Genomic DNA, 26,769 nt, shown 5'->3' on the forward strand with positions numbered 1-26,769 from the left:
TGAATTTAGTGAGTAGTGAGAACTAAAATCTCTTTGGCCTATTTCTCCTAGATCTAAACAATTTTAGCAAATATTTTCAAGATGCATTGTCTGCTAAGGGAGAGGTGATTCTGATTCTGAATTACTTTGCTATAAATAGGCACACTAGAGCCAAATGAAAACCTGAAATCAGAGGGTTGCTTTTGCATGAAGTCAGACTTATTTTAGAACTGCAGTGTCTTCTATGTGGCAGGAGGCTTAAACCATTCAAGTTGAAATTCTGATTTTAATAATGAATGGGGACAAAGATATAAAATGGTTGTGTGGTTTTTATTTTCTACATACAATTGCAAATTCAATCCCAAACTTAAAGCTTTGATAAAATTTTAAACATTTTAGTAATTTTAAGTTGTTCAATGTCGCACGTGATCAGAACCCCAATCACTTTTAAAATAGGTGCTTCTATTATATGTATATGTATAAAAAGTCCTCCAGAAAAGTTAAATTACCTCTCTCATCTGAGGAATAGAATCCCAATAACTTCCAGATTGAAGCACTTATGAAAAAAAAAAAAAAAGGTGAAGTGCTCTAGTAATTTGAAATTGCTTCATACAATGAAAAGTGCCTGTAAATTTACTGAATGTGGCAATTTATTCCATAAGCTTACTTGATTTTTAAGTAACTTAGTGGATTTGCTGGTGAAACACTTTGGCAGGTACCCTAGATCATTTCAGATTAAGTATACACATCTAAATGGGATTAAAATGTGGCATTAGCAAATACTGACCACAGGAAAGTGAGGTGGGTTTCAGTTGCAACAGCTGGAGATGCTGAGAGTGACGATAGTTGATTCTCAGGGGACTTGAGAAAGGTACTAAGTATGCGAAATTGAGCTAATTACAGAAAAATGCCACATGGCTGGCTTTGGAATGATTCATCAAGCCCCTGGCATGTTCTGCTTACCCTCTGCCTGATGATAAAGTAGGGGTTATTTCTGTCTGTGGACACATTTGGCTCATATCTCATCCAGGCAACACAGCCTCAGCTTTGCTCTTGCTGGTGCTAATTTCTTTTTAAAAATAATGTTAATTGAGTAAAATATGCTTTTTTTGGGCATTTAGGATGAGACAGGGAAAGTTTGTCATCTTCCAAGTGGTAGTATCTTAATCCTTTCTCATAGGATGTCTTTATCTTTACTGTTTTGGATAAGAATTTGTTGTTTAGCCACAAGAGGGCTGTGGTTACTGGCTCTGGAGACAGCTGCAGTCTCCAAGGATACAGAAGAGTCATGAGGGGTCTGCAACCCAGTGTGAGGGAGATGGAGCCAGGGGTTCCTAGCAGTGAGCCTTAGCAGATGGTTGGGAAGGGGGCCGCATGATGGTTTTCATGATGAGGTGGTGATGTAAGTTCTGTGCTAGAAGCAAGGGTGGATCAAGAAGTAGGTCCCATTCTTCTTAGAAGTGCTTTACACAATCGAGTCATCTGTAGACAGAGCTAGGCAAGCTTCCATCTGGGCCATGTATGAACTCTCATCTTTGGCTTCACAAAACAGCCCCCGCTGTCAGGAAACTGAGGTAGGACTGGAATTTCTGGGGAGGACTGAGTCTAAAATCTGCTTTACAAAGATCCTCAGCTTCAATACCCTTTTCACTTCAAGAGACTAGGCCAGAGTTTGGTTGAGTTGTTTGAACAGCACAATAATGGGGAAGGGAAAATAACTGTGAGAATTTATGGTGTAGGGATGGTTGAATTTGGTGTAAGGATGACAAGGAGCCAGAGCTTTCCTATTTGTTCATGATCAGAGTTGTCAACCTGATGGAGATAGAATACTCTTCCTCTGGAGATAGGACAGAAGTAGAATGACAACATCCCAGTTTGCCCAAGACTGTTCCATTTCTAGCATGGAAGGTGCTGAGTCCCTGGCACTTCCTGGTCCCAGACACACAGAGAGAGTTGGTCATCCTAACTCAAGAGGCTGGAGAGGATGTATTTTCTAGATGGATTTAGTCTAGTATTTTAGCCCATTTGTAATTGACTGGAAAGGTTTTCACTAGGAATATACATTCAGTATCATCCCCAAACCATCACTGGAGCTGCATCTGGGAAGAGAGTATAGGAGTTTGGAAGCCAGACCCCTGGCATCTGCTTCCTCCATGGTAACCCCTTCAGCATCTGTTTCACAGACTAGGCTTTAAACAAAAGTTTATGGATCAGAAGCTTCCACAGTGAACACAGGGTTGGAAACTTTAGAAAAAGATGGGGATGAGAGATTTATAGATACGTAGCAACGCATTGTCCCTAAGTAAGACTAGTCTGTGGAAAATGGATTTAAGAGTCCAGTCAAGTCCACCAGGGGCTTGGCAATGTATGTGCCCCTCTGGCCTGGGCCCAGGCTGGGACAGCACCGCCAACCCATCAACTAGGAACCAGCCTTTTCTTACCCGTCAACATTCCTCTTATTCCCCGCCTCCCCCACCACCCCTACCCCTACCCCAAAGTTCTCTCCATGCAGATCTTGTGTAAGGAAACACAGAGCCTTTAACATCACCTGACTAGGATGATGGATATGGAAATAAGCACTTTGGGAGTCTTGTCTGCTTCTGTGTTAAAGCATTTACACTCTTGGGCTCGGAACACCTCCCAGGTGGGAGGGGCCAGCACTGCATTTGCCTGCCTTCCACTTCTGTTTCCATGCTACCTGAGAGGAAATAATTTGATTTGGGGCTGCAGGGGGTAAGGCAGGAAAATGCAGTAGGAAGCCTGAGAAAATCAGCAAGAAAATTACCGAAAGGGGGAAAAAAATCCAACTGGCTGCATATTTCCTACAACAGGACTTAATGAAATTCTGCTCCTTCTTACACAGCTGTATTCGGTTTGTTTTACATTGTTTGGTATGTAAAAGGATTTGGCTTTGTGTTACAGAACTAATTGCTTACTAGATATTACATGGATATCAAAATACTTTATAAATATTAATTAATCTTCACCTAATTCCCTGGCAAGCACAAATAACCAGTGGCATATTTATTGAATGTGTAAGCAATAATCAGGTTTTTAAAGACTTGTTTTCTCTGCAGAACTTTCCTTACCATCTCCATGTGTCAAAATGCTTCACCTTTGTGGAGGGTTGTATCACGCATCACTTCCATAGTAATCATTAGAAAGATAACAATAAAGATAATGTCAGGAGTAACCAGCATTGTCACTTACTGAATATTTACCAGTCGCCAGGCCCTGTAGTGAGTGTTTCATAAATGTCATCTCACTGATTCCCACAACAGTCCTATAAAGAAAATGTTATTATTAACATTTTTTTTTTTTTGCCCCCAGAAGAAGGAAGGTTCTGAGAACTCAATGGTGGCAGGGCCAGAGTCCATGCCCCACTCGGTCTGCAGGTCATGCTAGGAAGAGCCATTGTGCTGTACCTTTTCTGATTCTCACCAGGGAGAATGAACTTGGCCTTCCTGTTTGTTGACTCCTTCAGCCATTTGTTCATTCTGAAGTGTTTATCTGAAGGCCAGCTCTGTGAGATTCTGTGCTGGGCTCTGTGAGGACACACATCATGCAGAATCCTGAGTAGTAATTATGGAAGTCAGCCTCTTCTCTCCTGCCATCCTTTGCAGTCCCCAGGAGCTGCAAGCCGTGTGGGTCACATCAGGCACAGTGCCTGGACCAGTGAACATTCCTGAGCAAATGCTGAGCAGCAGAGTTTCTTGTGAATGGGTGGGGGTGGGAGCAGGAGCCTGAGAAGATGAGAGTATGTGCTCTCTTCTTTCCTAACACTCATCATTGTAAAATTCCACATTTCTTTGTGCTCTCACCTGTTCAGTACCTTCCTAGCTGGGCCCTCCCTGAAAGCAGGGACTCTGTAGGTGTCTTTAAGCACTACAGACCGACTGCTTAGCATATTATCTTGCTTCTCAAAGTCCATGCACCAGCGGCATCATGGCCACCTGGGAGCTGGTCAGAGGAGCAGAATCTCAGGTCTTCCTCAGGCCTTCAGAGTCAGAATCTGCATTTTACAAGATCCCAGGTGATTTGCATGCACAGTGCTTTTGAGCAGCCCAATCTAGGGACTTCACTGCAGTCAGTGGTTGTGATTTGCAAATTGTCAGCATTTCAGAAGTCGACTGAAATCACATATTTATCCTGGGCTAGGTCGACATCAAGTTTCTCTGCTTTGAGTCGGAATCCTAGCAGCTCAGCTCGGTTATCTAAGACACTTCTATTTGACAATTATATATGTCTTTGATTTGTTTTTTAAAGTGGCAGGATGGGGAGGCCCTAGGAGATGAAGTGATTATTACAGAATAAGTGCAGTTTGCTTGGAAGGCCAAAATTTTTCAAAGAACGAGAAGCATCAAAAGGAAACAATCCAAACAACAACACAAAGGTTTCCCAATGATGAAATGGCTGCGGACTCCAGCTGTGGGTCATACCGCCCAAGAAAAAAAGAGGCACAAAATAAATACAAGGCACAATAACCATCAGATCCAGGCCATCTCACTTTTGAAACAAAAGGGGAGGAGAGGAAACACATCCTCAGATACACATATTTCTGTTGGTCCATATGCTTCCCTGGGCCTGGCCTTGTGAAGACAACCTTCCAACGATTAATTGAATTTCTCACCTTTTGTTCAAATGCCTTGGCCTCTTGGTTTTTAAATAACAGCTAAGGGCAAAAAAGACCCAGAACTTTGCTGAATGACTTTTCACGATGCAGAGACATACAGGAACACCCATGCTCCTAAGTTCTCTCTGTTAATGGTGAAATTATATCAAGGATGACCTTTGGAAGGAATAAAACCCATTATCACGTGGAACGTGGTAGCTATAAAAGATCAACACTTGGAAGCCAAAGCAAAATCCCACATATGATAAATTAATTAGAATAGAAGTTACACAAAACCCAGGCCTTCTGTGTGACCCTTATCTTATAATTACCTCTTCTTTAAAAGCAGAATGGAATCTTTTATGTATGAAGATGTTAATGTTGACCCCAAATGCATTAAGAGTCAAGGAGACATTTTTCACATATCAAAAATAAGATTTGATTGAGTGCTTGCAAGTGGTCTAGTGAAATCTCATTAAACTACTGTTTATTTTAATTCCCGGTAAATGGCAGAATTTTAGCCGCTAATTATGAATATGAAACCAGTTAGAAAACAGGTTTTGTAATATCTAGAGCTTGCTTTTCAACCCTGATTAATGCGTTGTCATTCTTATAGTTTTAAGTGCTTTGGAGCAAACAGCTACTTAGGTGTAACTTTTGTCCTTGTCTTCTTCCTCCTCCTTCTCGTTATGGCTCTCTCAAATGGTTACAAAAATCCAGATGAAAACCATAAAATGCAGTCTACTAAATATACCTACAGGCTGTGTGAAGTCTGCTGTCACTATTCACAGTTATAATTAGATTTATAAGTTATGTACAAGATTCACAATGAAACATCTGAATTTAATACTCTTTCAACTACTACCATCACATCAAAGTAAAAATAAGAAAACATTTACAAAGTGGCCTTCTCTTAATCACTCAAGGGGCTTGTGTTGCTTTTGTAATCAAGGGAGATGGAAAGTGACTCCATTTGCTCCTTCCCTGTGTCCAAGGAAGAGACAAACACCACTCAGGCTCCTTGATGGAACCTGAGTCCACCCCAGGCCCACGGAGTTCTCAAGAGACACCTGAGATAGAATCAAGGCTTGAAGGAAGCCCCAGATTCAAGCAAGCAGACAACATAAGGGCTACTGAGGAGATAATAAGGGGTATGACCACAGTGAGGGTCTTTTCACACTTGATGCCATTATAATGTGAAAAGATCCTACACTGGAGCCTAGAGCAGATGAATAACAACACTACTGGTATTTTGTATTTAACAAAACACCTTTCTCAAGAAATGTATTACTTGCCTCGTGGGTGGGGAATTGTCTCTGAACCCAATCAGGATTAGTCACTGGCCTGTGACTATCTCATTTTTAATAAATAATAATTTTCTCAATTCAGTGCTAGCTAGCTCGTCTGCTTTCAGAAGGCAGGATATGACTGCTTTGTATTTCCTATACTAATAACCCTTGGTATCAGAGGATTAACTCTTGAGGCACTGAATTCAATTCTTGCTCCTAGACCCTTGGAGGACTTTTTTGTTTCCCCACCAACCTGGAAGGCGCATATAGCTTTCACATGAATTTATAGAGTAGTACCTGGTACATGAAAAGCAGAGGCCTGCCCCAGATGGTGGAAGTATGGTTAGGAAATCCTTGGTCTGCAGTGCCTAAAGGAGAGGCAAGAGAAAGTTTTCAAAATCACCACGAGGCCCCAGACACTCATGCATTCCTTTTGTTTCTCCATCCAAAGAGCATCTGTTTGGGGCCATACATGGTGTCAGGGCTATCTGAACATATTGTCGTACAGACATAAGAAAGACTCCCCAAAACACAGAGAAAAGAAAATTAAAAGGCACCTTTCATCAGTGAAGCAGGGTGATCAAGAATGTGAACTTTGGAGTTCCCTTGGTTCAAGTCCTACCTCACCTCTTTGCAGATGACCAGCCTTGGATCTGAGCTTTAGTTTCCTCACTGTCACTGCTCACACAGTGTACACACACTCACAGTCGCCCTTCAGAGGTGAGCAGCTGGGTCCATGGGGCTGAATATTAGATGTTTCGAAGCACATCCTGCTCTGGAGCAGAGCTCTGTAAACTGTGAGCTAGGGCTCCAATCCAGCCTGCTATCTGTTTGTACACAGCCATGGGCTAAGAAGAGTTTCCATACTTTAAAATGGGCGCATTTTAAATGCTCTTATAAGTACGTATGTAACATCCTCAATTTCGACTACTGGGCCACAAAGCCTAAAATATTTATTACCTGGCCTTTTAAGAAAAAGTTATCAGACTCCTGCTCTAGAGAAGCACCCATGCAATAGAAATCTGATCCAAGGCACATACATATTTTAAGATTTTCTGGTAGCCACATGAATAGAAGTAAAAAGAAACAGGTGACATTTGTTGTAATATGTTTTCTGTAACCTGATATATCCGTAAGAGTATCATTTTAACATGCAAACAGTATAAAAGTTACAAATAAAATATTCTACATTCGTCTTTCGTACCAAGTCTTTGAGATCTGGTTGTAATTACAGCACATCCTAGAGGCCTGTGAGGCTTCTGTGTTGGGCAGTGGCAAACTCTATTGAGTTTGAGCCAGTTTATGCTCCTCCAGACATTCATAGAGAAAGCACTGCACTGTGTAATTTCAGTTTCTTCTCTCTTTACAAGGTCACATGGCACCTAGATTTAAAATCCACAGCTGCTTCACGTTTAGATGCAGGGGGTGCTTTCAAAGCCACAGCAGATTTTCCGGGGATAGTGAATCCAGTTGTCTTATCCCTCAATCAGATGAAATGATCCTCTTTCTGCCCTTACTCTTGCTCTGTCTTTGTTGAACCCACTGCTGGCTAGCTGACACACAAGGTGCGGGAGCTGTGTATAGCCCCAGGATCCTAGACTGTGGGGAAACCCTCTGCCATGGCACAGCTGACCAGTGGCCTCTTCACCCCTGGTCTCCAGATAGAACTTTCCTCCCCAGCTTGGAAGGTCTCAGCTCACACACAGGAGGAAGCCGGAACTGCCTTGCTGTGATGATCAATCTATATGCATGCTTGCCTCCAGCTAACTAGGGACATTTAATTCTTGGCCAGAGTTTCATCAGCTCTATCAGTCTATGACAATAAAATGAATATGTCTTGGTCACACCAGGAAGTCTCCCCTGGAAGCACTCTGGGAGATCACACTCTAAGCCCTGAGCCTCCATGTAGGACAAAGCGTCATTCACTCAGGCACCATGATTCACTCATGGCATATGTCACACATCTTTAGTAAAATGTTGGAGATGTTTTCTTCCTTTGCACCTTTCTGGGGCTTTGAGTACAAATATGAGCTTTGGCTGTGGAAGATGCTTCATTTGCGTTTATTGAATAAATGAGCGATTGAATGGCAAATCATTTCACGCTGTGGTTCTCAAATTTGGCCATTGGCGTCACCCAGAGGGCTTATGAAACACAGATTGCTGAGTCCCACCTCCAGAGCTTCAGAATCAGAGGCTCTGAGGTGGGGCCTGAGGATCTGCATTTCTAACAAGCTCCCAGGTCACACAAAAGGTGCTGGTTCAGGGACCAGGCTTTGAGAACCACACATCTATAAAATAGTATGACTTTATTTTCTTTTGGTTCTGGCCTCTGTATACTTTCATATCACTCTCTCTACCTCTGGATGAAATTCCTTGTCTGCATACCTTCCCAGACAAGTTACCAAGTTCAGGGTTTTCTCCAACTTAAATCTTTTATATAATTCTTTTTTTTTTTTTTTTTTTTTAAACGGAACCATGTTCTCTTTAGTGTTTACTTTTATTTAAATCAGTTTACTATTTGGCACAGATATATTTAGAAAAGAAATTTTCTATCATTACCTTAAGTAGAAGATCAAGATCAATATTGCTTACTATAAATAGGAAGTAAGCATTAAAATAAAGTCACAATTATTAAAATTAAAAAATGTTCATCTATCCTCTGTATATATCACCTAAAATTATTTCATATCATCTTGGTAGTATATATAACCCACTTTGAGAAATATTGATGACAAATGAGGTCAGGCCTAAAGAGATTTTTTTTTTTTCAAAATAATACAAATAAATTTCAGGATAAAGGAAATGATAGCATTTTGGTATTTTCTGCTGCTGACATTGAACAGCAGACATCACACTCTATTATGAGGGCACTGATGCTGAGTCCCTGTGTTCCATAACGCTCAGATTTGGCTGAAGGGGGGGGGCCTCTCCAACTCATATTTCTTTGTGACGAGATGAGCTGAATTCGACTCAGCCAATAAAGTCATTCCAATTTGCATTTTCATAACCCACCCTTCCATTCTCCAAGTGTGACTTTCATTTTTAGGACAGAGTTATTCAATCAATGGATATGCAGTGCCTTTAAAGGGATATTTATCACCCTTGAAAAATCTTATTGCCAAATCTTAATAGTCTTTCTTACAACAAAGGCTCAAATTCACTATCAAGATTGGGAGGTGGAGCTTGAATGAGCTTTGCTGGAGCATCTCATGATAAAACAGATTAAAGTCTTAAAATGGGCAACCCTTTGTGGTGGAAATCAAACAAACATGCAGAAATATCCCTGAGTTTCCCGCAGGTTGTGTGTGTGCTGTGGGTGAGCCCGGAGGGCAAATCAGAGGATTGAGAGTTAGTGGGAGTTAGTCTACTTGGATTCTCTATTAGGCTCAGCCGGTAGCCTTGAATGAGGTTCAGAAACTCTCTGAATCTGGTTAAATTCACCTGTAAAATGATGGTGATGATGATGGGGAGGGGCGCTACCAACCTCAGAGCGTTGTGGAGAGGCTTAGATGGGAAAGTCCATGTAAAGTACTTCCCCCTTGTTTCGGAACTGAGAAAATAAATGAAATACAGATCTGCTATTTATGTCAGGGGTCTCCAAGATCACCTCCAGACTCAGTGATTTGCTAAGAGAACCTATAAGACTCAGGGTATAGTTGTACTCATGGCTAAGATTTATTACAGGGAGAAGATGCAGAGCAAAAGGCAAAGGGAAAAGGTACATGGGATAAAGTCTGGGGAAATTGAGGCAGAAGGCTCTTCTCCTAGTAGATGTGCTTGATCATTCCAGGTATGAGTTGTGGTGACATGTGTGACATGTTGCCAACCAGAAAGCTCATCTAGAGACTCAGTGCTCAGAGTTTTACTGTGGGCTGGTCACACACACATATCTGCCTGGTACGGATCAAAGATTCAGGATCTCAGAAGGAAGCAGGTGCTCAGCATAAATCACAATATTTGTGTATAAAGTTTAGGTACAGCGAGACAGCCTTATCAGTTAGGGTAGTGGGAGCCCTCCCCAAATCCAAGTTCCCAGATGTCAGTCAAAGGCCAAACTTGCAAGCAGGCGATTCCAAGACAGCAATCCCAAGTCTGCTAGCTTAACTCTTCTGTGTGTTGCATTATAAGCCTTAAGGCCTCTCTTAAACTCTGGCTTCATCCACTGTGCTGCCCTCCATCCACCCTCCTCCCAGCACTGGGCATATCCCTATAGCAAAGCCTTGCCTTTATACTTGCTGCTGCCTCTGCCTCCAGCGGTTGAACGCTCATGCACTGACCCTGGTGTGACCAACTCCTCAGCATTCTCCTCACTGAAGGCTCTTTCCCGTCCCCCCACTGAATGCCCTTCCTCCTACCCCATCATTTGATGTTAATTTCTCTATAGCATATATCACACTGAAATGATCCTCTGTACTTATTTTTTATTTGTTGGTTGGTATTCCCTCTACTGGAATTAAGCACCCTAAGAGCAGAAAAGTGTATATTTTGCTTTCTATGTCATCTCCCATGTCTAGTACAGGACTGGCAGATGGTAGGTGCTCATTTAATATTTATCACATGGGGATTGATAATTATTATGAAACACTTAGTTTTTCTTTATCCCAAAGACCAAACCCTCCATGTCCTTCCTGTTTATTAAAGTATCTTCTTTGGATGTTATTATTATTATTTTTTTTGGCAAATGTTGAATTTACAGAAAACTGACCCAAAAAATATCACGAAGACATTGGGTGCCTCTGGGCTTTTAAAATCCCATCTTTCCACAATTGCACCTTCTCCACAGGAGCCTACTTCAAAAGGGCTGGTTCATGGAAAACTACTTAGGAAGCTCGTCGTTTTGTTTATACTCACAGCAGCTGTGGGGCACCTCTGTTTTCAGCATGTTGGCCTAGATTCTCGAGTAATTCTCAATTTTTGTGACACCACAGGGAAGGCGTGGCCGAGCAGATTCATTGGCCCTTCCTGGTCTGCTCCCTATCTTTTTCCATTTTGCCCTCTGGCCCAGGAGTCTGCAAACTGTCTCCTGAAGGGCTAGATAATATGTATTTTAGGCTTTGCAGGCCATAAGGTCTCTGTTGCAAGACACTCAACTCTACTGCTGTAGTGTGAAAACAAAGACATGAGGTAAATCAGTGAGTGTGGCTATGTTCTAATAAAACTTTGTTTACAAAAGCAGGCGGTGGGCTGGATTGGGCCTGTGGGCTGTGATTTACCAATGAAGACTTGAAGCCCTAAAATAAAGTCTGCAGCTGACAATGTCTACATAGGGAGACTCTAATGTATCCCTCCCAGCCTGGGGTGGAGGCCGTTCACATGACCGTACTCTGCACTGAATAATTTTTTTGAAGAAGATATCTTCTGTAAATTTTACTATGGGGGAGATAATACTATTTTTTTTTCCAAAGAAAAATCAAACTTACTTTGAAAGAGTAGTAGGATTAGCAGAAACTTTTATTATTACAGTAATCCAGTTTGAGATGAAAATATCCCAAGGACTGACTCATGAAATTTCAGGTAATTGAACCTGTGGACTCAAATAGACATGAGAAAAAAATAAAATGTCCTTCTCAAACTTTTTTGGCTTAGATGTTTTCTTTGTTCTCAGCTCAAAACCTGACAAATATTTGCTTTTTGGAGAAAACACACTGGCTTATCCACACCTAAATGTAATGTGAGGGAGGGGTTCCTGAGTTAATATATTTGTATCTATGTATACCTTTTTGTTTGTTTTTAGTGAGGAGCAAGTCGAAGAGGCTTCCTGCCTCTTGTAGATATTAGAAAGTAGGGTGTTCGGTTGACACTGCAGTGAAGCCGAGGGAGGGGATGTTCTCCGTCTTTGGAGACCAGCAATATCATTTTTATCACTTTAAAGAGTTTGTGCCTTTGAGCAAGCCAGCTAAGAGGAAGGGCTTGATGCTCTGAAAAAAATATGAACTTGAGTAATGGAGCAGGCTGACTCAGCTCCCCAGAATTCAGAAGACAGTAAATATGAAAGCAGTTTCAAGAGGAGAATACTGTAGACTTTTTTATGGTGGTGGTGGTTTCACTGTTAAATACAACTTCTCTGCAACGCATTCAAGGGAGACTCTTTTCCTAGGAATATTAGTAAATGAAGAATGGAAACTCGGGTGCCAGGAGAGGCCAGGAAGGTAATGTAAAAGAATGAAAGGACTTGGTATAAGAAAAATTCATATAAAGACATGAATGCAAACCAAACATCACTTTTAAGTTTAATTTAGGAAACCAACAGTGCAACTGAGATAATAAAAGGTAAATGGTACTTGCTGCTGGGAGACAGAGGGAGGGACATGGACTGTGGTCACTTGGAGAAGACGTTCTGTCCATCAGGAGAATGTTTGACTATAGTCCCAGCATCGTCTCAAAACAACCCAAGTACTTAGTGAAAATCCTTGATATTTAAATGTTAGTGATTAATCCACAAACTAAAGGCCATCTCACAGATTCAGTGGCCTTTAAGGATCTGCTGGCCATCAGAATCTGCACCCTCTTTGGTAGAGCCTTCTTGTCCTTGGAAGAAAGGCTATAGCTGATGTTTGACTATTGAGGAAGACTCTTCTGTGGCTGCACATCTGTGTTCTGAATATTTGTAGTACTATAGACAAACTTTCAAGGTCAAATTGATTATCCTCCAGCTTAGCAAAGCAGCATCTCCCTAATTATGTCAGAAGGCAGGATTATCTCTGATCATTCGAGCTAGGATTCTGGATAAAACATCAAAAGCAATATTTAAATAACACACGGTCACGAATCAAGGATGCATTGCATTTTCTCTTACTAAAAAACCAAATTATGGTGGGCCGTTTTGCTCCATTAGTAAGGATTTTCTAGGCTGTTTTAACTCCTATGCAGTAAACCCCATCCTCAATAACAAAGTGTCACTGTGGGAAAGAAGGAAGCTCTCCTTGGGGTCATGGTGGTTCATAGTTCATAAAAACCCTGCAAAAATCCAAGCAAGTTCTTAGCCCACGCTACCAGAATTAGGAAATGGCATACCCAGTGCTATGCTGGCACTGCTTAGCTCATGGGAGCCAATTGTGCATATTTCTTTCTAATTCTGTACACAGTGACCATGTTGGTAACTCAGAATTGGCCATGGGGGGAATAGTTGCATCATGGAAATTAGCAAATGTTACAAATCATGGCATTTCTTTATTGAAGAGCCAGTTGTTAAACACTTATGAGGACTCCCATTGGTATTCCTCACTGCTGGAAGGCCTCCCTGTATCTCTTTCTTGAAACCCGAGGCCACCTAGTATTCCACTTAGACATTATATTATTATCTTGCTTACTACTCTGGAAATATGAAGCAGAAAAAAGTTGCATATGAAATTATTTTCTAGTTTCTATCTTAAGAATTTTTCCCTTTTAAAAGCAAAGTTGTTATAGAACACTAGGAATTTTTTTTTCAACATCAGAGTAGCTCAGTCTTGAGACATTTGAGTCCTTTTGAGTAATAACTAGTAGCAGCACTGAAGAGGAAATTCAAAGATCACTATCATTCTTAGTCCTCCTCACTGTGCATCTTCTTTGTTTAAAATGTAAGGGTACATAAGCAAAATCAACTAAATTGATGTGTCTAAGACAGTGGTTTCTCTAGGGACCTTACTCCCACTCCCCTAACATTGAGCCAACTGTGTTCTTTTACTATTTCTACAAGATTGTGTACTCCAATCCTATACTTTTAATTGTGTTTTTAAAGTATGTATTTACATACCAGTCTTTCCTGTTGTGCTTTGTCTTCCTAAAGGGTGGGAGCTTTGTCTTACTAATTTCTGTGTATCTTGTCACTAACAGGTAGTAGGCACTCAGTAAATGTTACTTATATCCATGAATGAATCTTTAAGAACATGATTAATTGGCAAGTAGAGCAGTCATTACAATTCCTTCTGATACAGGCAAGCAAGCATTTGAACAAATTTCTCTCTTAATTACGTATTAGGCAGTTAGATTTTAAAGGTTTATTTACTTATTTTTAGAGAGAGAGAAAGTGTGTGTGCAAGCTCAGTGGGGAGGGGCAGAGGGAGAGAATCTCAAGTAGACTCTGCGCTGAGTGTTGAACCCAATGTGGGGGTTAATCTCAAGACTCTGACTCATGACTTGAGCCAAAACCAAGAGTCTGCTACTTTAACCAATTGGCCACCTAGGCATCCCTAGGCAGTTAGATTTTGACCTCAACACCAACTTTTGCTAGCTTTATTTCTTTTCTTCTGGAACTTTTCAAAGCCAAAATCTTTAGCAGAAAAAAAACAAAAAAACAAAAAAAAAAACAATTTAACAAGATAGACATTTAGTTCAATAGAAGAATTTTCCTGGTGTGAAAAAATAAATTACAAAAAGGACTTTGCCTCTGAAAGATAATTAATAAAAACCTTCCGGTGTGATGACAAATCTGACATCTTGTCTAATGTCTGGCAGAGAAGAAAGTGTTGAGAGTTGCACAGTTAGAATAAAATGTTCCACTTCACAGCAAGGCCAGGCAGGATCTGATAATTATTTCTAAGCAAGAAAAGGTCATAGTCTAGTTGTTAAATTGACACAACATCAGGCCTGCATAGGTGACTATTGACCATCAGTGGAGTCTTCCTTCAGATTTTCCTGATTTCACAGATAAATATTGTCAGGAATGTGGATGATTATGGGATGACTCCCTCTCGGACATTTTGGGAGTTTAAAATTTTTTTTTAAATTTCAGATTTATTAAGGCATAATTGACAAACAAAATTTTAATACATTTAAAGTGTACATCATGGCAACTGGCACACATTAATTATACATTGTGAAAGGATTGCCTCCCATCTAGTTATCTAGTAAATTAGCACCTCTACCACCTCACATATATATTTCTTCTTTTTTTAAGTTTCTATTTTTTTGGTGAGGACCAGCAAGCATTAACCACACCACATACTACCAGCCACAGTCATTACTCTCTATATCACATCTTCAGATTTTATTCATCTTATAGCTGAAAATTTGTACCCTCTTTCCAACGTATCCTTGTCTCCCCTACTTCCCAGCCCCTGGCAACCTCTTTCTTACTCTCTATGAATTGGATTTTCTTTAGATTCTATATATAAATGATATTATGTAGTATTTATCTTTCTCTTTCTGGATTATTTCACTTAGCATAATGCCCTCCAGGCCCATCCATGTTGTCACAAGTGGCAAGGTTTCCTTCTTTCTCACGGCTAAATAATATTCTATTTTTATATAGATTATTTTTATGAATATTCCATAATATGCAATATCTGATATGATACATGGAACATATTATATATGGAATGTGTACAATATATATCTATCTTACATAGTCTTTATTCTTCCATTGATGGGCACTTATATATATTATATTTGTATTGTTTCTATACTTTTTGGACATTTTGGACTGAAACTGTATTTATAAAACTTTCCCCTTCCCTTATAGAAGTTACTCATGGGTTATAAGAGGCTTAGTAATAGTTCCTGAACATGTCCACATCCTAATTTCTAGAACATGTGACTATTACTTGGATTACCCATGTGGCCTGATATAATCACAATGGTCCTTATAAAAAGGATGCAAAAGGAGTCAGAAACAGAAGAGCATATGATGATGGAAGAAGAGAGAGAGAAAGTCAAAGAGATGCTATGTTACTGGCTTTGAAGATGGAGGAAGGATGCCATGCGCTAAATGCTATTGTTGGCTTATGAGAGCTGGAGAGCAAAAGGAAACAGATTGTACCTTGAAGTCTGCTGAAGGAACACAGCCCTGTCAACAAATTTTAGACTTCTGATACCCAGTGCTGTAAGATAACAAAATGTTTTTCAAGCCTCTAAGATTGAGATAATTTGATACAGCAGCAATACGAAACTAATGAATGGGACATGTCTTACTTTAGGTTCCCCTGAATCAGAGCTGGAGACAAAGGGCTAGATACAGATTGTTTTCTTTGGGAGATGACCTAGGAAGCAGGAGTGAGGGGCCAGAGGGTGAGGCAAGGGAGGAGGGCGAGAGCCCATGTAATGAAGTGTCACTGAGATCACTCCTGTGGGCAGCTAGGGCTCAAGCCACCAGGACCTCTGGAAGGCACATGGGATGTCTCTCAGAAGAGTGCCTCTAGAGGAAGGCAATTAGGACCTGTAACTGGCTTCCATTTCCCAGCATTGAGGGCACCACTAAAGGCTGCAGCTGGAGCATCAGCTCCTCTACATTTCCCAGCTCTGCTTGACCTTGCATTAACCAGGCTCCTGCAGTATAGGAGCAAGCCCCACAGCAGAATGTGAAGAGACTGAGGACGCTTTGCAGGGCAAGGCTGAGCTCTGAGGGAACACTTCACAGCAGCAGTGGCTATGATGAGAGGCTAGCTAAGGTGATGGCCTCGGGCACTGTCTTCTATTGGACTGAATACTCAACCCCCGGATTATTCATCTAGTAATTTTCTAACCTGTTGTCTCCATGGGGTTAGGGTTTTATATGCAGACCGGACAACTCTTCCTGTGCCTGGCACACAGTTGGTACTTCATATTTGCTCATTTGAACTTCCTGGGGCTGCTAAGTCTCACCATGAGTATCTCATACAGAGACTCCCTTCTTTATTTCATTTAAGGGAAGCAGGTCTTACCTGGCATTTGAAATCCCAAATTAATTACTAAAATTTCATAAATAGATCTAAATACTACCAACTCGAGGGCAGATACAGCCTCTAGTTTCTTCCAAGGGCCAGAGAAAAAAGCCTTCCTAATTGCATTGACTAAAATTCTTACAAAACTTTTTTTTTTTTTTTAATTTACCAATTGAGTCTCGTTGATTAATCCTGGAATCTTAACTGTAAAGAGTTAATCCTGTTTAGACAGAAATTGTGATTTCATTGAATGAATTATTTTTGGCTCTGTTTTAGCCAGACTAGAGGAGGACATGCCTGGTCAACTCAATCCTACTTTAAGACAAAACACTTCCAAATAATCTTGAAAACAACCCAAAGCTTATTATCCCTGCAAAATTGCTTCCTGTTTCTTCAGTTGGCATGCTGTGGTGTTTGCACTTACCAAACCCCTGCATGGAACATTCTTTATTATACTTTGCTACTTGAAAAATGTCAATCAGCTTTCCAATATGGCCTTATCTGTGACATGGCCCCAGTTCCTATTCTCATTGAAACAGTCTGTTATTCCTTCTGTTATTCCAGTCTGTTATTCCTTCCATAACACTTTTTACATAATCATCTATACTAATATAAATAATAATAGTAGGTAGCGTATAGCACCTAGTATGAGCCAGCTCCTGTCCTAAACCTTTTGATTTATGTTAACTTATTGGCTCTCACAAACCAATGAGAGTAGATGAACTTACTGGGTATATTGTACAAATGAGAAAACTAAGTCACAGAGAAGGTAAGGAACTTGCCCAGGGTCACACAGCAACCATGTAGTAAAATTAGGACTTGAACCCAGGTAATTTAGCTCAAGATTCTTTGTTTTGAACTACTTCCTAATTCCCAATATGTAGAAAATATTATATTATATGGTATTATTTGCCCCCATGCCTGCCTTTCCTTCTAGATAATAGCTCTACCAAGGCCTTTGTTCATTTCTCCATCTCCAGCATCTATCCAAAGGCCTGGCAGATAATAGAAATTTTAAACTTTGACTAAGGGAACTAATGAAAAAAATGAACCCAAATACTCTGTCATAACAGCAGATCAAAATGCCCCACCACTTGAAAGGACAATTGCTAAGAAAAAAAGAGAAGAATCTGTGCCTATTTGTGCTCACGAATGGAGTGCTCAGACAGCAATTTCCACATCATGATCCTCTGACACTCCTATCCAGAAAATGGGCCTCACTGAGATACAAACATGGTGTCAGCAGGGCTGCATTCCTTCTGGAGGTTTAGGAGGAACTCTGTATTTTTGTCTTTTCCAGCTTCTAGAGGCCTCTTGACCCCTTGGCTGGCAGTCCTTTCTTCTACTTCCAAAGCTGGCAATGGCAAGTTGTGGCTTTCTCACACCACATCCCTGTGGCCTGGCTTTCATTGTCACATCTCTTTCTCGAGCTCTTCAGCTCTCTCTCTCTCTGTCTCTTTCTCTCTCTCTCTCTCTCTCTTCCATTTTCAAGGATTCTTCTGATTATATTTAGATAATTCAGAATAATCATTCTATTTTAAAGTCAGTGGATTTTTACCTTTAATTCCCCATTACCATTTAATCAAACATATTCACAGGTTCTGTGGATTGGCCTGAGGACATCTTTGGGTGTCATAATTGTGTGACTTCCCTTTTAACAATTTGAGGAAAAGATACTGAGTAGCATTCAGTTGGAAATAAGGTCTAGGATGTTGGTCCTAAACTCTGTATGAAGGCAACAACACTCAATTAACTCACACTGCGTATGAGGGACTCACCAAACTGGAAGTATTCTCTTTCTTTTTCTTCTCCAAAATCACAAAATCATTTCTAAGTGTCAGTTACCTTAGTGGCCAAGATAGTGGCAGGTGCTCTGTGTCCCGAGGGCTATAGAACATCAAGAAGATTGTAAGGTGGTCAGATTTGGTGGGGTGGATGACATGAGCTACACTCTCAGTAAGGATATGGATATGTGCCTATGCACGTGTGCACGTATGTTTGTGTGTGTACATGGATGTGCCAATGCATGCCTTTAAATACCTCTTTTTCCTATGCTTTCCCTGTAGGTAGAATGCTTTCATAAACCCTTCAAGGATTCTGGCAGGATAAAGAATCAATCAAAATTCATTGCTGTAACATTTTTATATCCTGCAAGTCAGAGCTAGTAGCCTTTCTTCCCCGCCAATCTAAGCTCCTCCAAACTGATTCCAGTAGGCCGGCTTTGACAAGAGTAAACCAGAGGTGTTTTGTGGCAAGGATAAAGTAACTGTCCATCCACGCTAATAGCAAAAAGCGGTGAGTCAGTGAAAGGAAAACAATGAGGGGCCAGGAGAGTCTAGTGAGTTCACTTGGGAAATACCATTTTGGAGCTGGCTTAAGAGAGGATGAGATCTGAGGTTGTTCACTGCCTGCGGAGATAATTATTTGTGGCAGGAAGTTTCTCTGTTTTTTTAGCTATGGCTACTTTGAATACAGTTGTGTTAAGCTTTTCTTCAGTCCTGCTGTATCTCTTTGACCTCTGGAACATATTTGTGATGCCATGATATAGGAGCCCCTCTGTGTCCTTGTCCTTTCCACATCTAGTATATAGTCAGCCAGGTGAGCTGCTGGCTCACACACACAACCCTGGATCTTAGGGGTCTGCACGTTGCATGTGCAGTTTCCTTGTTGGGTAGTTCTGTTAAAGTGCTTGTCTTCTAAGCAAGGACTGATTTCTGGGCTTTTCTATTGGATGGCTCTGCCATCTTGGAAGACCCTCCTTTCTGTTTTCATAGATGGGGAAGAGAGGGCATTTCAGGGGCCAGGTGGAAGTGGCAAAAACTCTTTTACTCTCCTTTTGTTGGCCAGAGCTTAGCACGTGGCCAAAGTTACTGCAACAGAGCCAAGAGCATACAGTTATGGATATTATTATAAGTTAATTAGAGACTCACAACAAGGAGAGTTCTTTGCTTGAAAAGCCTGTTTCCAAAGTTTAGAGTAGGGGTTGCAAATTCAGATGCCTCAGAGCCAGACAAGTGAGTAGCAGAGTCAAGTAAGCGGGAACAGTAATACAGAGAATGGTGCAGACAAGGACAGCCAAGAGAAGTGCACTCTTAATAACATGATAATTTAACTTTTATGATAGACTGCTATGGCTAAACTAACCAAATCTGCTGGCCACATCCATCCCATATGCTGCCAGTTGGCAACCTGCAGTCTGGGACAGAAAATTTTTTTTTTTTCTGGAAGCAAATTCCAAGTTGGCTATGTTCGTGAATCACTACCTGTCAGGATAAACATAAACCCTTTCTTTTGAAAAAAGAAAGCTCTGAATAGCAGCAAAGAAATGGAAGCTAAAAAAGGAAGCATGTATAAAGAGAGTGATGTAAGGTTTTGCTATCGGTGTGTACGTGTAGGGCAGTGGCTCTTACACAGAGGATGGAGCTCTGAGCTGCCATTTTAAAGGATATTTGGTGTCCTGCAAAAGCAGCACAGCTCAGCTCACAACAGGCATTGATGTTTTCCATTGTGCACCTGACCTCAACATTCAACCCCGCCCCTCCCACCTTCTACCTGACTCAGGCCCCTGCTCTTTCCCTTTGAATATTTCTGAGCACAGTGTATACACTGAACAGTTTTACAGTAGCAACGAAAGTTATATTTTGCTGATATCTGTCAATGTCTATTATATTCTTGAGGAATATAATATCAGTGAATCCTGTATATTGGCTTAAATATAATATATAGAAACAAAGATAATAACAGCAAACATTTATTGAGCAACCACTATGTGCCTGGTACTACATAAGGGCCTTTACGACAATTAACTCATTAATTAATCCTCATAATAACTTTGAGATGCTATTATAGTTCCAATTTCTATGTGAGGAAACTTAGACACAGAAGGTTACTTGCCCAAGGTCACACTGGTAAATGGCAGCTAATAAGCTGGGACTCATATAGAACCAGTGTAGCTCTGTCCTGTGCTTATAGTTTGTCCGAACATGAATCTGCTTTCATAAGAAGGCTGATTGTAATTTTCAAATAATAGAAATCCTTCAGTGATCATAAAATTTGGTCACTGCTGAGCTTTCAAAGGTGTATTGGTTGCCTGTTGGTTATGAGGTGCAAGCTAATGCATGAGTGAGCAAAAAAAACATATAGAAAGACCATTATTTCTAAGGCATTAAAGATAAATTCAGAATGTTGTTCATAGCATATATTCTAGAAATGTTCAAGAGGATTTGGAGAAAAGTATGTCCAGGGTGCATATTTGTAAAAATGACATCTGACGATGTTGGAGAAGGGGCTTACCTCGTTTTGGAGTAATGTCCAAATACTCGTTTTTAAACCAATGTGTGGATACTTCTTACTTATTCTTCCACCAAACTCAGTGTGATTAAAATTGAAGGATGGGTATCCGTGACAAGTTCATGCACAGATACTGTTTAAATTCTTGGAAAAAGTCAAGGGGCAATAGCAGTAAGTAGAGTAATCTTCCACTACTGCCCAGTCAGACATTCAACTTTTGGGAAGCCCTAAATTCATCTGGATTCTTTTTTAAATACAATTTTGTAATTTCAGAGATGTGTTACATGAAACCCAGACAGACACTTATGTGAAAGAAAAGGGTGTGTTGGCTGACAAGATAAGTCTATGTTCCTTTCCATTGATCCAGCTAATTCTGACCCAACTTTGAGATCGAGGCAGAAATGTCCTTTATCTGGGTTTGCTTTCCCCGATCCCCCTAGATGAAGTTAGGTTCCTTGGGTTCCTTGTCCCTTCTTCATGCTCCCAAAGACACCTATAATTTCCTCTCAAGGTAAAATTCTAGTTAATTAATGAAATTGTGATTTGTTAATGCCCGTCACCTTTTCTAGTCCACATTAACAGTTAACACTTGCTGATCACTTATCCTGTGTGACATTATTCTAGTAATTTTATTTTTTTTAATTTTTAAATTTTTTTTGAGAAAGAGAGCACACAAGTGAGCTGTGGAGGGTCAGGCACTTAACTGACTGAGCCACCAAGGTGCCACCAGAATACTTGTTGCTTTAGATGCACCATGCATTGAATCCATATAGCTCCTCCTCTCAATGCCCATCTTATTTTCCATAGTTCCATTACTATCAGCCAGTAAAAGACAAAGCCAAGATTTGAACATTTGGACTTTGTGCTTTTAATTACTGCATTACTATGCTTCTGTATAAGATCTAGAACAGCACCTAGCAAAGTGCTTGCTGAGTCCCAGGAGATTAATAAATTTGGGGGAATAAGTGAATGAATGAATGCAGGCAGGAAGAACTAGTTCTTACTTTGCTAAGTCATACCTTGCTTAGGAAAGTGCTGCATGCTTTTCCCTTATAAGCATTTAACTTAAACTTTGGTGAGTGGAGTGACCCAAGAATTTACAAAAACAAAAAACAAACAAACAAAACAGCCCCTGGGAATCTTCTCACCACTCCTACTCCCACCTGATGGTCAGAGATGTCTTTATGACTCCAGAGGAATCCTGAATAGAGCCTACCAAGAAATCAGGACAAAGATGGAGCTGCAGAGGGACAAGAACAGGGGCTCAACTCAACCAAATTCTCAACCAGTTCTGGGTTCTTATACTCAGGATCCTTAGAGAAATGACATCTCTTTAGTTCCTAGGGGATGACTGGTTTACTGGTCTTGGGTTAAAGGCAGAATTAGCTGATTAGAAGGTTAAGGTATAATTGTAGGCACAGGGTGCCTGGGGACAACCTTTGACCACTTTCTGTTTAACTGAATTAGCGTTGGCCAGTTATAGATTTTCTGCTTGCAAAATTGCCAGCAAATTATTCTGAGTCTTGAATCTGCATTCTGTGTATGTGCCATTTGGGATGTCAGCATTATGATTGCCTTGGAAGCAATCTAACCAGAGCCTGCTCTGAAGGCAAGAGAAAGTTTCACAAGCAGAACTGCTCAGATATGGAACTATAATATCCTCACCCCTTTGATTTTAGAAAGATGATGTCAGTCAGGGTGATGACTTCTCCATTTCAATTTCTCTGATGTTCCTCAGTCTGGCTATACCATGAATCTCCAAAGATTAATTCTTGCTCTCATTCCTTGGGGTTCAGTGCATTTCAGTGGGCTGGTATTTAGAGAGAAGCCATGGTTCCTCAGCTTCCAACCTTTTGTACACTCTTTTGAATTTGCTGGTGGGGATAATAATGAGTTTTCTTCAACAGCTTGTGTATAGTGGTTAAAAGTTTGCATCCTAGTATCAAAGTTTGGTTTCCCAAGAAGCAGGCACTAAGTCAAGGATTTGAGTGCCAGTAGTTTCATTTGGAGGGTGGTGTCAGAAAATACCAACAAGAGATGAGGAAATGAGCCAGGGAAGAATGGAAGGTGAATATCAAGCTCACCCCTGTGGGCAGCTGGAGTTGAAATCCAAGTGGAAACAGGGAAACAGAACGTTTGCTTGCATGATTATCTCTCCTGAGCTGTGAGAGAGCTGGGGTATTTGTGCACCAATTCTCATCAGTAATGGCCAAGGGCTGCTACTAAGAATATGAATTTCCAAACATTCTCTGCTGGCTCCATGCTCTGTTAAAACAGCCTTCCACAGGCTTCAGAGAAACATCTCGGGCAAAAAAAAAATATAAAATCTTGCTCCATGACATGGAAAGTGTAAGGGGTGTGTGGGAGGAGCTCTGATAAGTGATCCAAATTCAGGACACTTAAGCCTGGATTCAGATCCTTGTTCCACCCATCCTCACTGTATGTATGGTCTTGGGCAAATGTATTAGCTTCTCCAGAATGTGAGGCCCCTTGTCTGTAAAATGTATCCTATAAAATATTAAATATAATATAAGCTGTTGTGGAGATTAAAGGAGATGATGCATATAACAAACTTAGCATAGTGCTCGCCATATAGTAAAGGTCGAAAAATGTTAGCAGTTATATGTTAAATATTATAGAGCATCTTCTCAGCTTCAGTATCTGTGGTAGGTACTTGGTATCAAAGGGGGGCGGGGAAGAGGTAACTTCTATCTTCATAGGGCTTGTATTCTTTCCATACTAAACCCATGACCATTTCTTACCTTACGAAAGTACCCCTTGTCCAAGAATGTGTCACATACTTTCATATTCCAAAATATATAACTTAAATTTTTGAGTCTGAGATGAAGCACCCCAAGGGTTTGCAAAGACAGAGCTGAGCTTTTGGAAGCAATTATAAACTTTAGATTTTTTGAGCAGCCAAACTTACAAAAGTAAAATAAAGTGGTGAAACTGACTTCAATAACATCTATTGAGTCTACTCTGTAAAATAATATCATTTTAACATGTTATCCATATAAACATTATTAAATTAGATATTTTACATTATTTTTCTTTTTGGCACTCAGCCTTCAAAATCCAACATGTATTTTATATTGACAATTTCAGCCCAGCTACATTTCACGTGCTGAGTAGGTGAGGGTGGCTCATGGCCACCATATTTGATTGTGAAGGTATAGTGAGCTCTGAATTCCTTTGGGAAATAATTTCCAGTGGAATATTCTGTTTTCCTCCTCATTATGAATGGCACTGCTCCTTTGCATCTATGACAGTGAAGTTGGTTTTAGCTTGGGCATCATATGAAATTGACTGTTTTTGTAATGAAATTTCACACATAGAAGCCATGGTGAGATTCTTAGCAGGTGTAAAAATCTGACAAAGTTATTTCTTTAACAGCAACTTGATGGAAACTACAGCAGCTGTTCCCATTTGTGTATTTTCCAAATCTCATTGCCAAAGAGAATTGTTGGCAGCCACAGGAGAAGTATCAACTTACCTCTTCATTTGGGAAACAAAATTAAAACCCCGGCTCATTTCTAAAAGTCACAGATTTGGTAAAAGTTAGTAGGGCAAACACATAAGCCGCTGTTAAAATATTGATGGCTTTGGTTTTCTCAGGTGCTGCTGTTAACATCTGCAGAAGATTTGGACTGCACTCCTGGGTTTCAGCAGAAAGTGTTCCATATCAATCAGCCAGCTCAGTTCATCGAGGACCAGGCGATTCTAAACTGTAAGCAATGTCACATGATGATTCTTTTGGCCTATTCTCATATTTGAATTTGCCAATGTCTAAGAATATGTCTCAGGATGTGATATAGTCTAACCTAAGTGTTCTCTGATTGTTTTTCTTATGTCACTGCTTGACCTGGGGTGGAAGCTCTTGAATTAGGGCCTTGTTGGCTGAGAGGTATATAAAGTCGTTATGTGTCTCTTTTGAGTATTTTATCATTGGTGAGCATTTTCCCACTGCTCCCAGAAGAGGAGACCACACCAGACTCCAATGTGAGGGCTACTCTGTGCAAAGGAAATTAAATCCATTTCCCCTGGGCAGTCCCTGAGAGCAAAACCATTGCCTTCCCAAGGATTGCTGTTTTACTGGGATTTCTCGTGCATAGTGTTAGATCAAAATAATGGTGAGAGTAGGATGTTGGCTTCTGGGAATTTTTAGGCATAGGAATTTAAAACTCCTATTCTGAAGGCTAATAAGAGGGACTTCAGAAAGATTCAAAATCTCTACTAGCTACATTGTGGAGTAAACTCAAATCCCCCCAAATTCCAATTAAAATATGCTCCCCTCAGATCTGTGGATATAATCTCTTCCTATTTTTAATGCCAGTTTCATATTGTTTTATCTTTATGAGGGCATGGAGTGCATTGCTAAATGCATAGCAAGCATAGTTTTAGCACAATAGAATTTAAAATTGATGGTAGACAAATAACCATTTAATTGTAAGCTCTTGAGCACCATTCTTTAACATTTGGGAAAGCATGATAGGAAAACAGTGGTTTAAGTTGGTCAGATGCTGCAAGGTCCTTTTAGGGAAGATAATTTTGCATTTGCCCTTACGGTCTCAGGCTTGCCTTCCACGCTAACCACACTCCTTCGTTCCTGTGCTCTGTGGCTGGTGTGTTAAAAGAAAAGGGAAACAAGACAAAACAACACAAAATAAAATAAAACCAGCCTGCTTGATTGGATTGTTCTGTGAGGCTGGAACACATTTTAGAGTTGGAAGGAACACAGTAATGAAGATGCAATACTGAGCATCAAGGGAGGTACCCAAGGTGAAGTCCATGAACATCTTGATGCAATTATACCAATGAAATCATTCTGGCAATTAGAGTCTGCAATGACAAGGTGCAGGACTGGCACAATAAGTGAATTCCAATGTGTGATTTCATGTTAATTTGAGCCCTGAGTGAGACTCCTGGGTCAGGCCATCAGGAACCCTTATTTGTCTTTTGATTCTTCTATTTATCAAAATCAATATATTTCAAAGGAAACTTTGTTTAAGAGAACCACTTTTCTGGCTCTTCTTCCCTCACATCTCTGTCTTATCTCCTCTCTTCTTCTCCTTCTCTTTCTCTCTCTCTCACTCTTTCTCTGTCTCCTTTTTCTCTCTTTTCTTTGCAAGTGATTATCCCAAATGGCATCTATATTAACATGGGTGTAAATGGGAAGCCACCCTGAGTATGGAAATTAATAGAGTTGGTATGCAAAGCAGGTCCATAAATGTGATTGCTTCTGTAATCTTCACGACACCAAACAGCTTTTAATTCACCGCTGAGAAGCTGGAAACAATCATACTTTGGGGGATCTTTTTAATTTAAACTAGACCATACTGTACATTCCAATATCACAGTTTTGTGTGTGTCTGTGTTTTTTTTTAATCCCCTAAGTAATTAAGTGGGTTATGGTTGCTGGTTCTGTGTAAGCTAGTAAATGCTAAATGGAACTGAGTTGATTATCAATGATAGCACGTTCAGGAAAAGTCAGTGATATGGGAATTGAGGATATTTAAAATTTTATATATGAATCTGTATGTAAATTGTTGAATCAGCAAAATCTGATTAGCCCTCTCTTAGTCAAACTGCAGGTTCAAATCTATTACTAGGGTAAAAAAATATAAAGAGTACGTCTAGTCTGGTGCTTTTGAGTTCATCTCAATGCAACGAATGTAGGTTGTTATGAGTAAGACCCTGCAAATAAGGTTAGTTGTGCCTAAATGAAGAAGAAAGTTTCCATAGACTTGAGAATGCTTATCAAATATTTTTTTGAGAAAATCTGGATTTTCAGAAGAAATAGAAATGTATGGCTCTATTACAGAGGAAAGAGTACTGAGTATTGATAAACTTTCCCCCCAGCTCACAAACATTCCTCTTAGTCTCTACCTCTTCCCCTCTTTCTTAGATTTTTTTCATGCATTGCTCTAGGGTTCAACACAAGACCCTTCTATCTCTGAAAATGTGATTAACCAAGAAA

General features: G+C 40.3%; 1 protein-coding gene across 2 annotated transcripts in view; it reads left to right on the forward strand.

Annotated features, from left to right (window-relative positions):
* The window catches only part of CDH13 (cadherin 13), a 1,001,991-nt gene that overhangs the window by 192,166 nt on the left and 783,056 nt on the right, over window positions 1–26,769 (forward strand). For both annotated transcript variants that reach the window (XM_072819442.1, XM_072819439.1), the window contains exon 2: window positions 24,408–24,519. In XM_072819442.1, coding sequence (XP_072675543.1) covers window positions 24,408–24,519 — 112 coding nt within the window. The remainder of the gene's footprint in view (window positions 1–24,407; window positions 24,520–26,769) is intronic.

This window comes from Canis lupus, chromosome 3 (genome assembly GCF_048164855.1).
Source record: "Canis lupus baileyi chromosome 3, mCanLup2.hap1, whole genome shotgun sequence".
Lineage (NCBI taxonomy): Eukaryota > Metazoa > Chordata > Mammalia > Carnivora > Canidae > Canis > Canis lupus.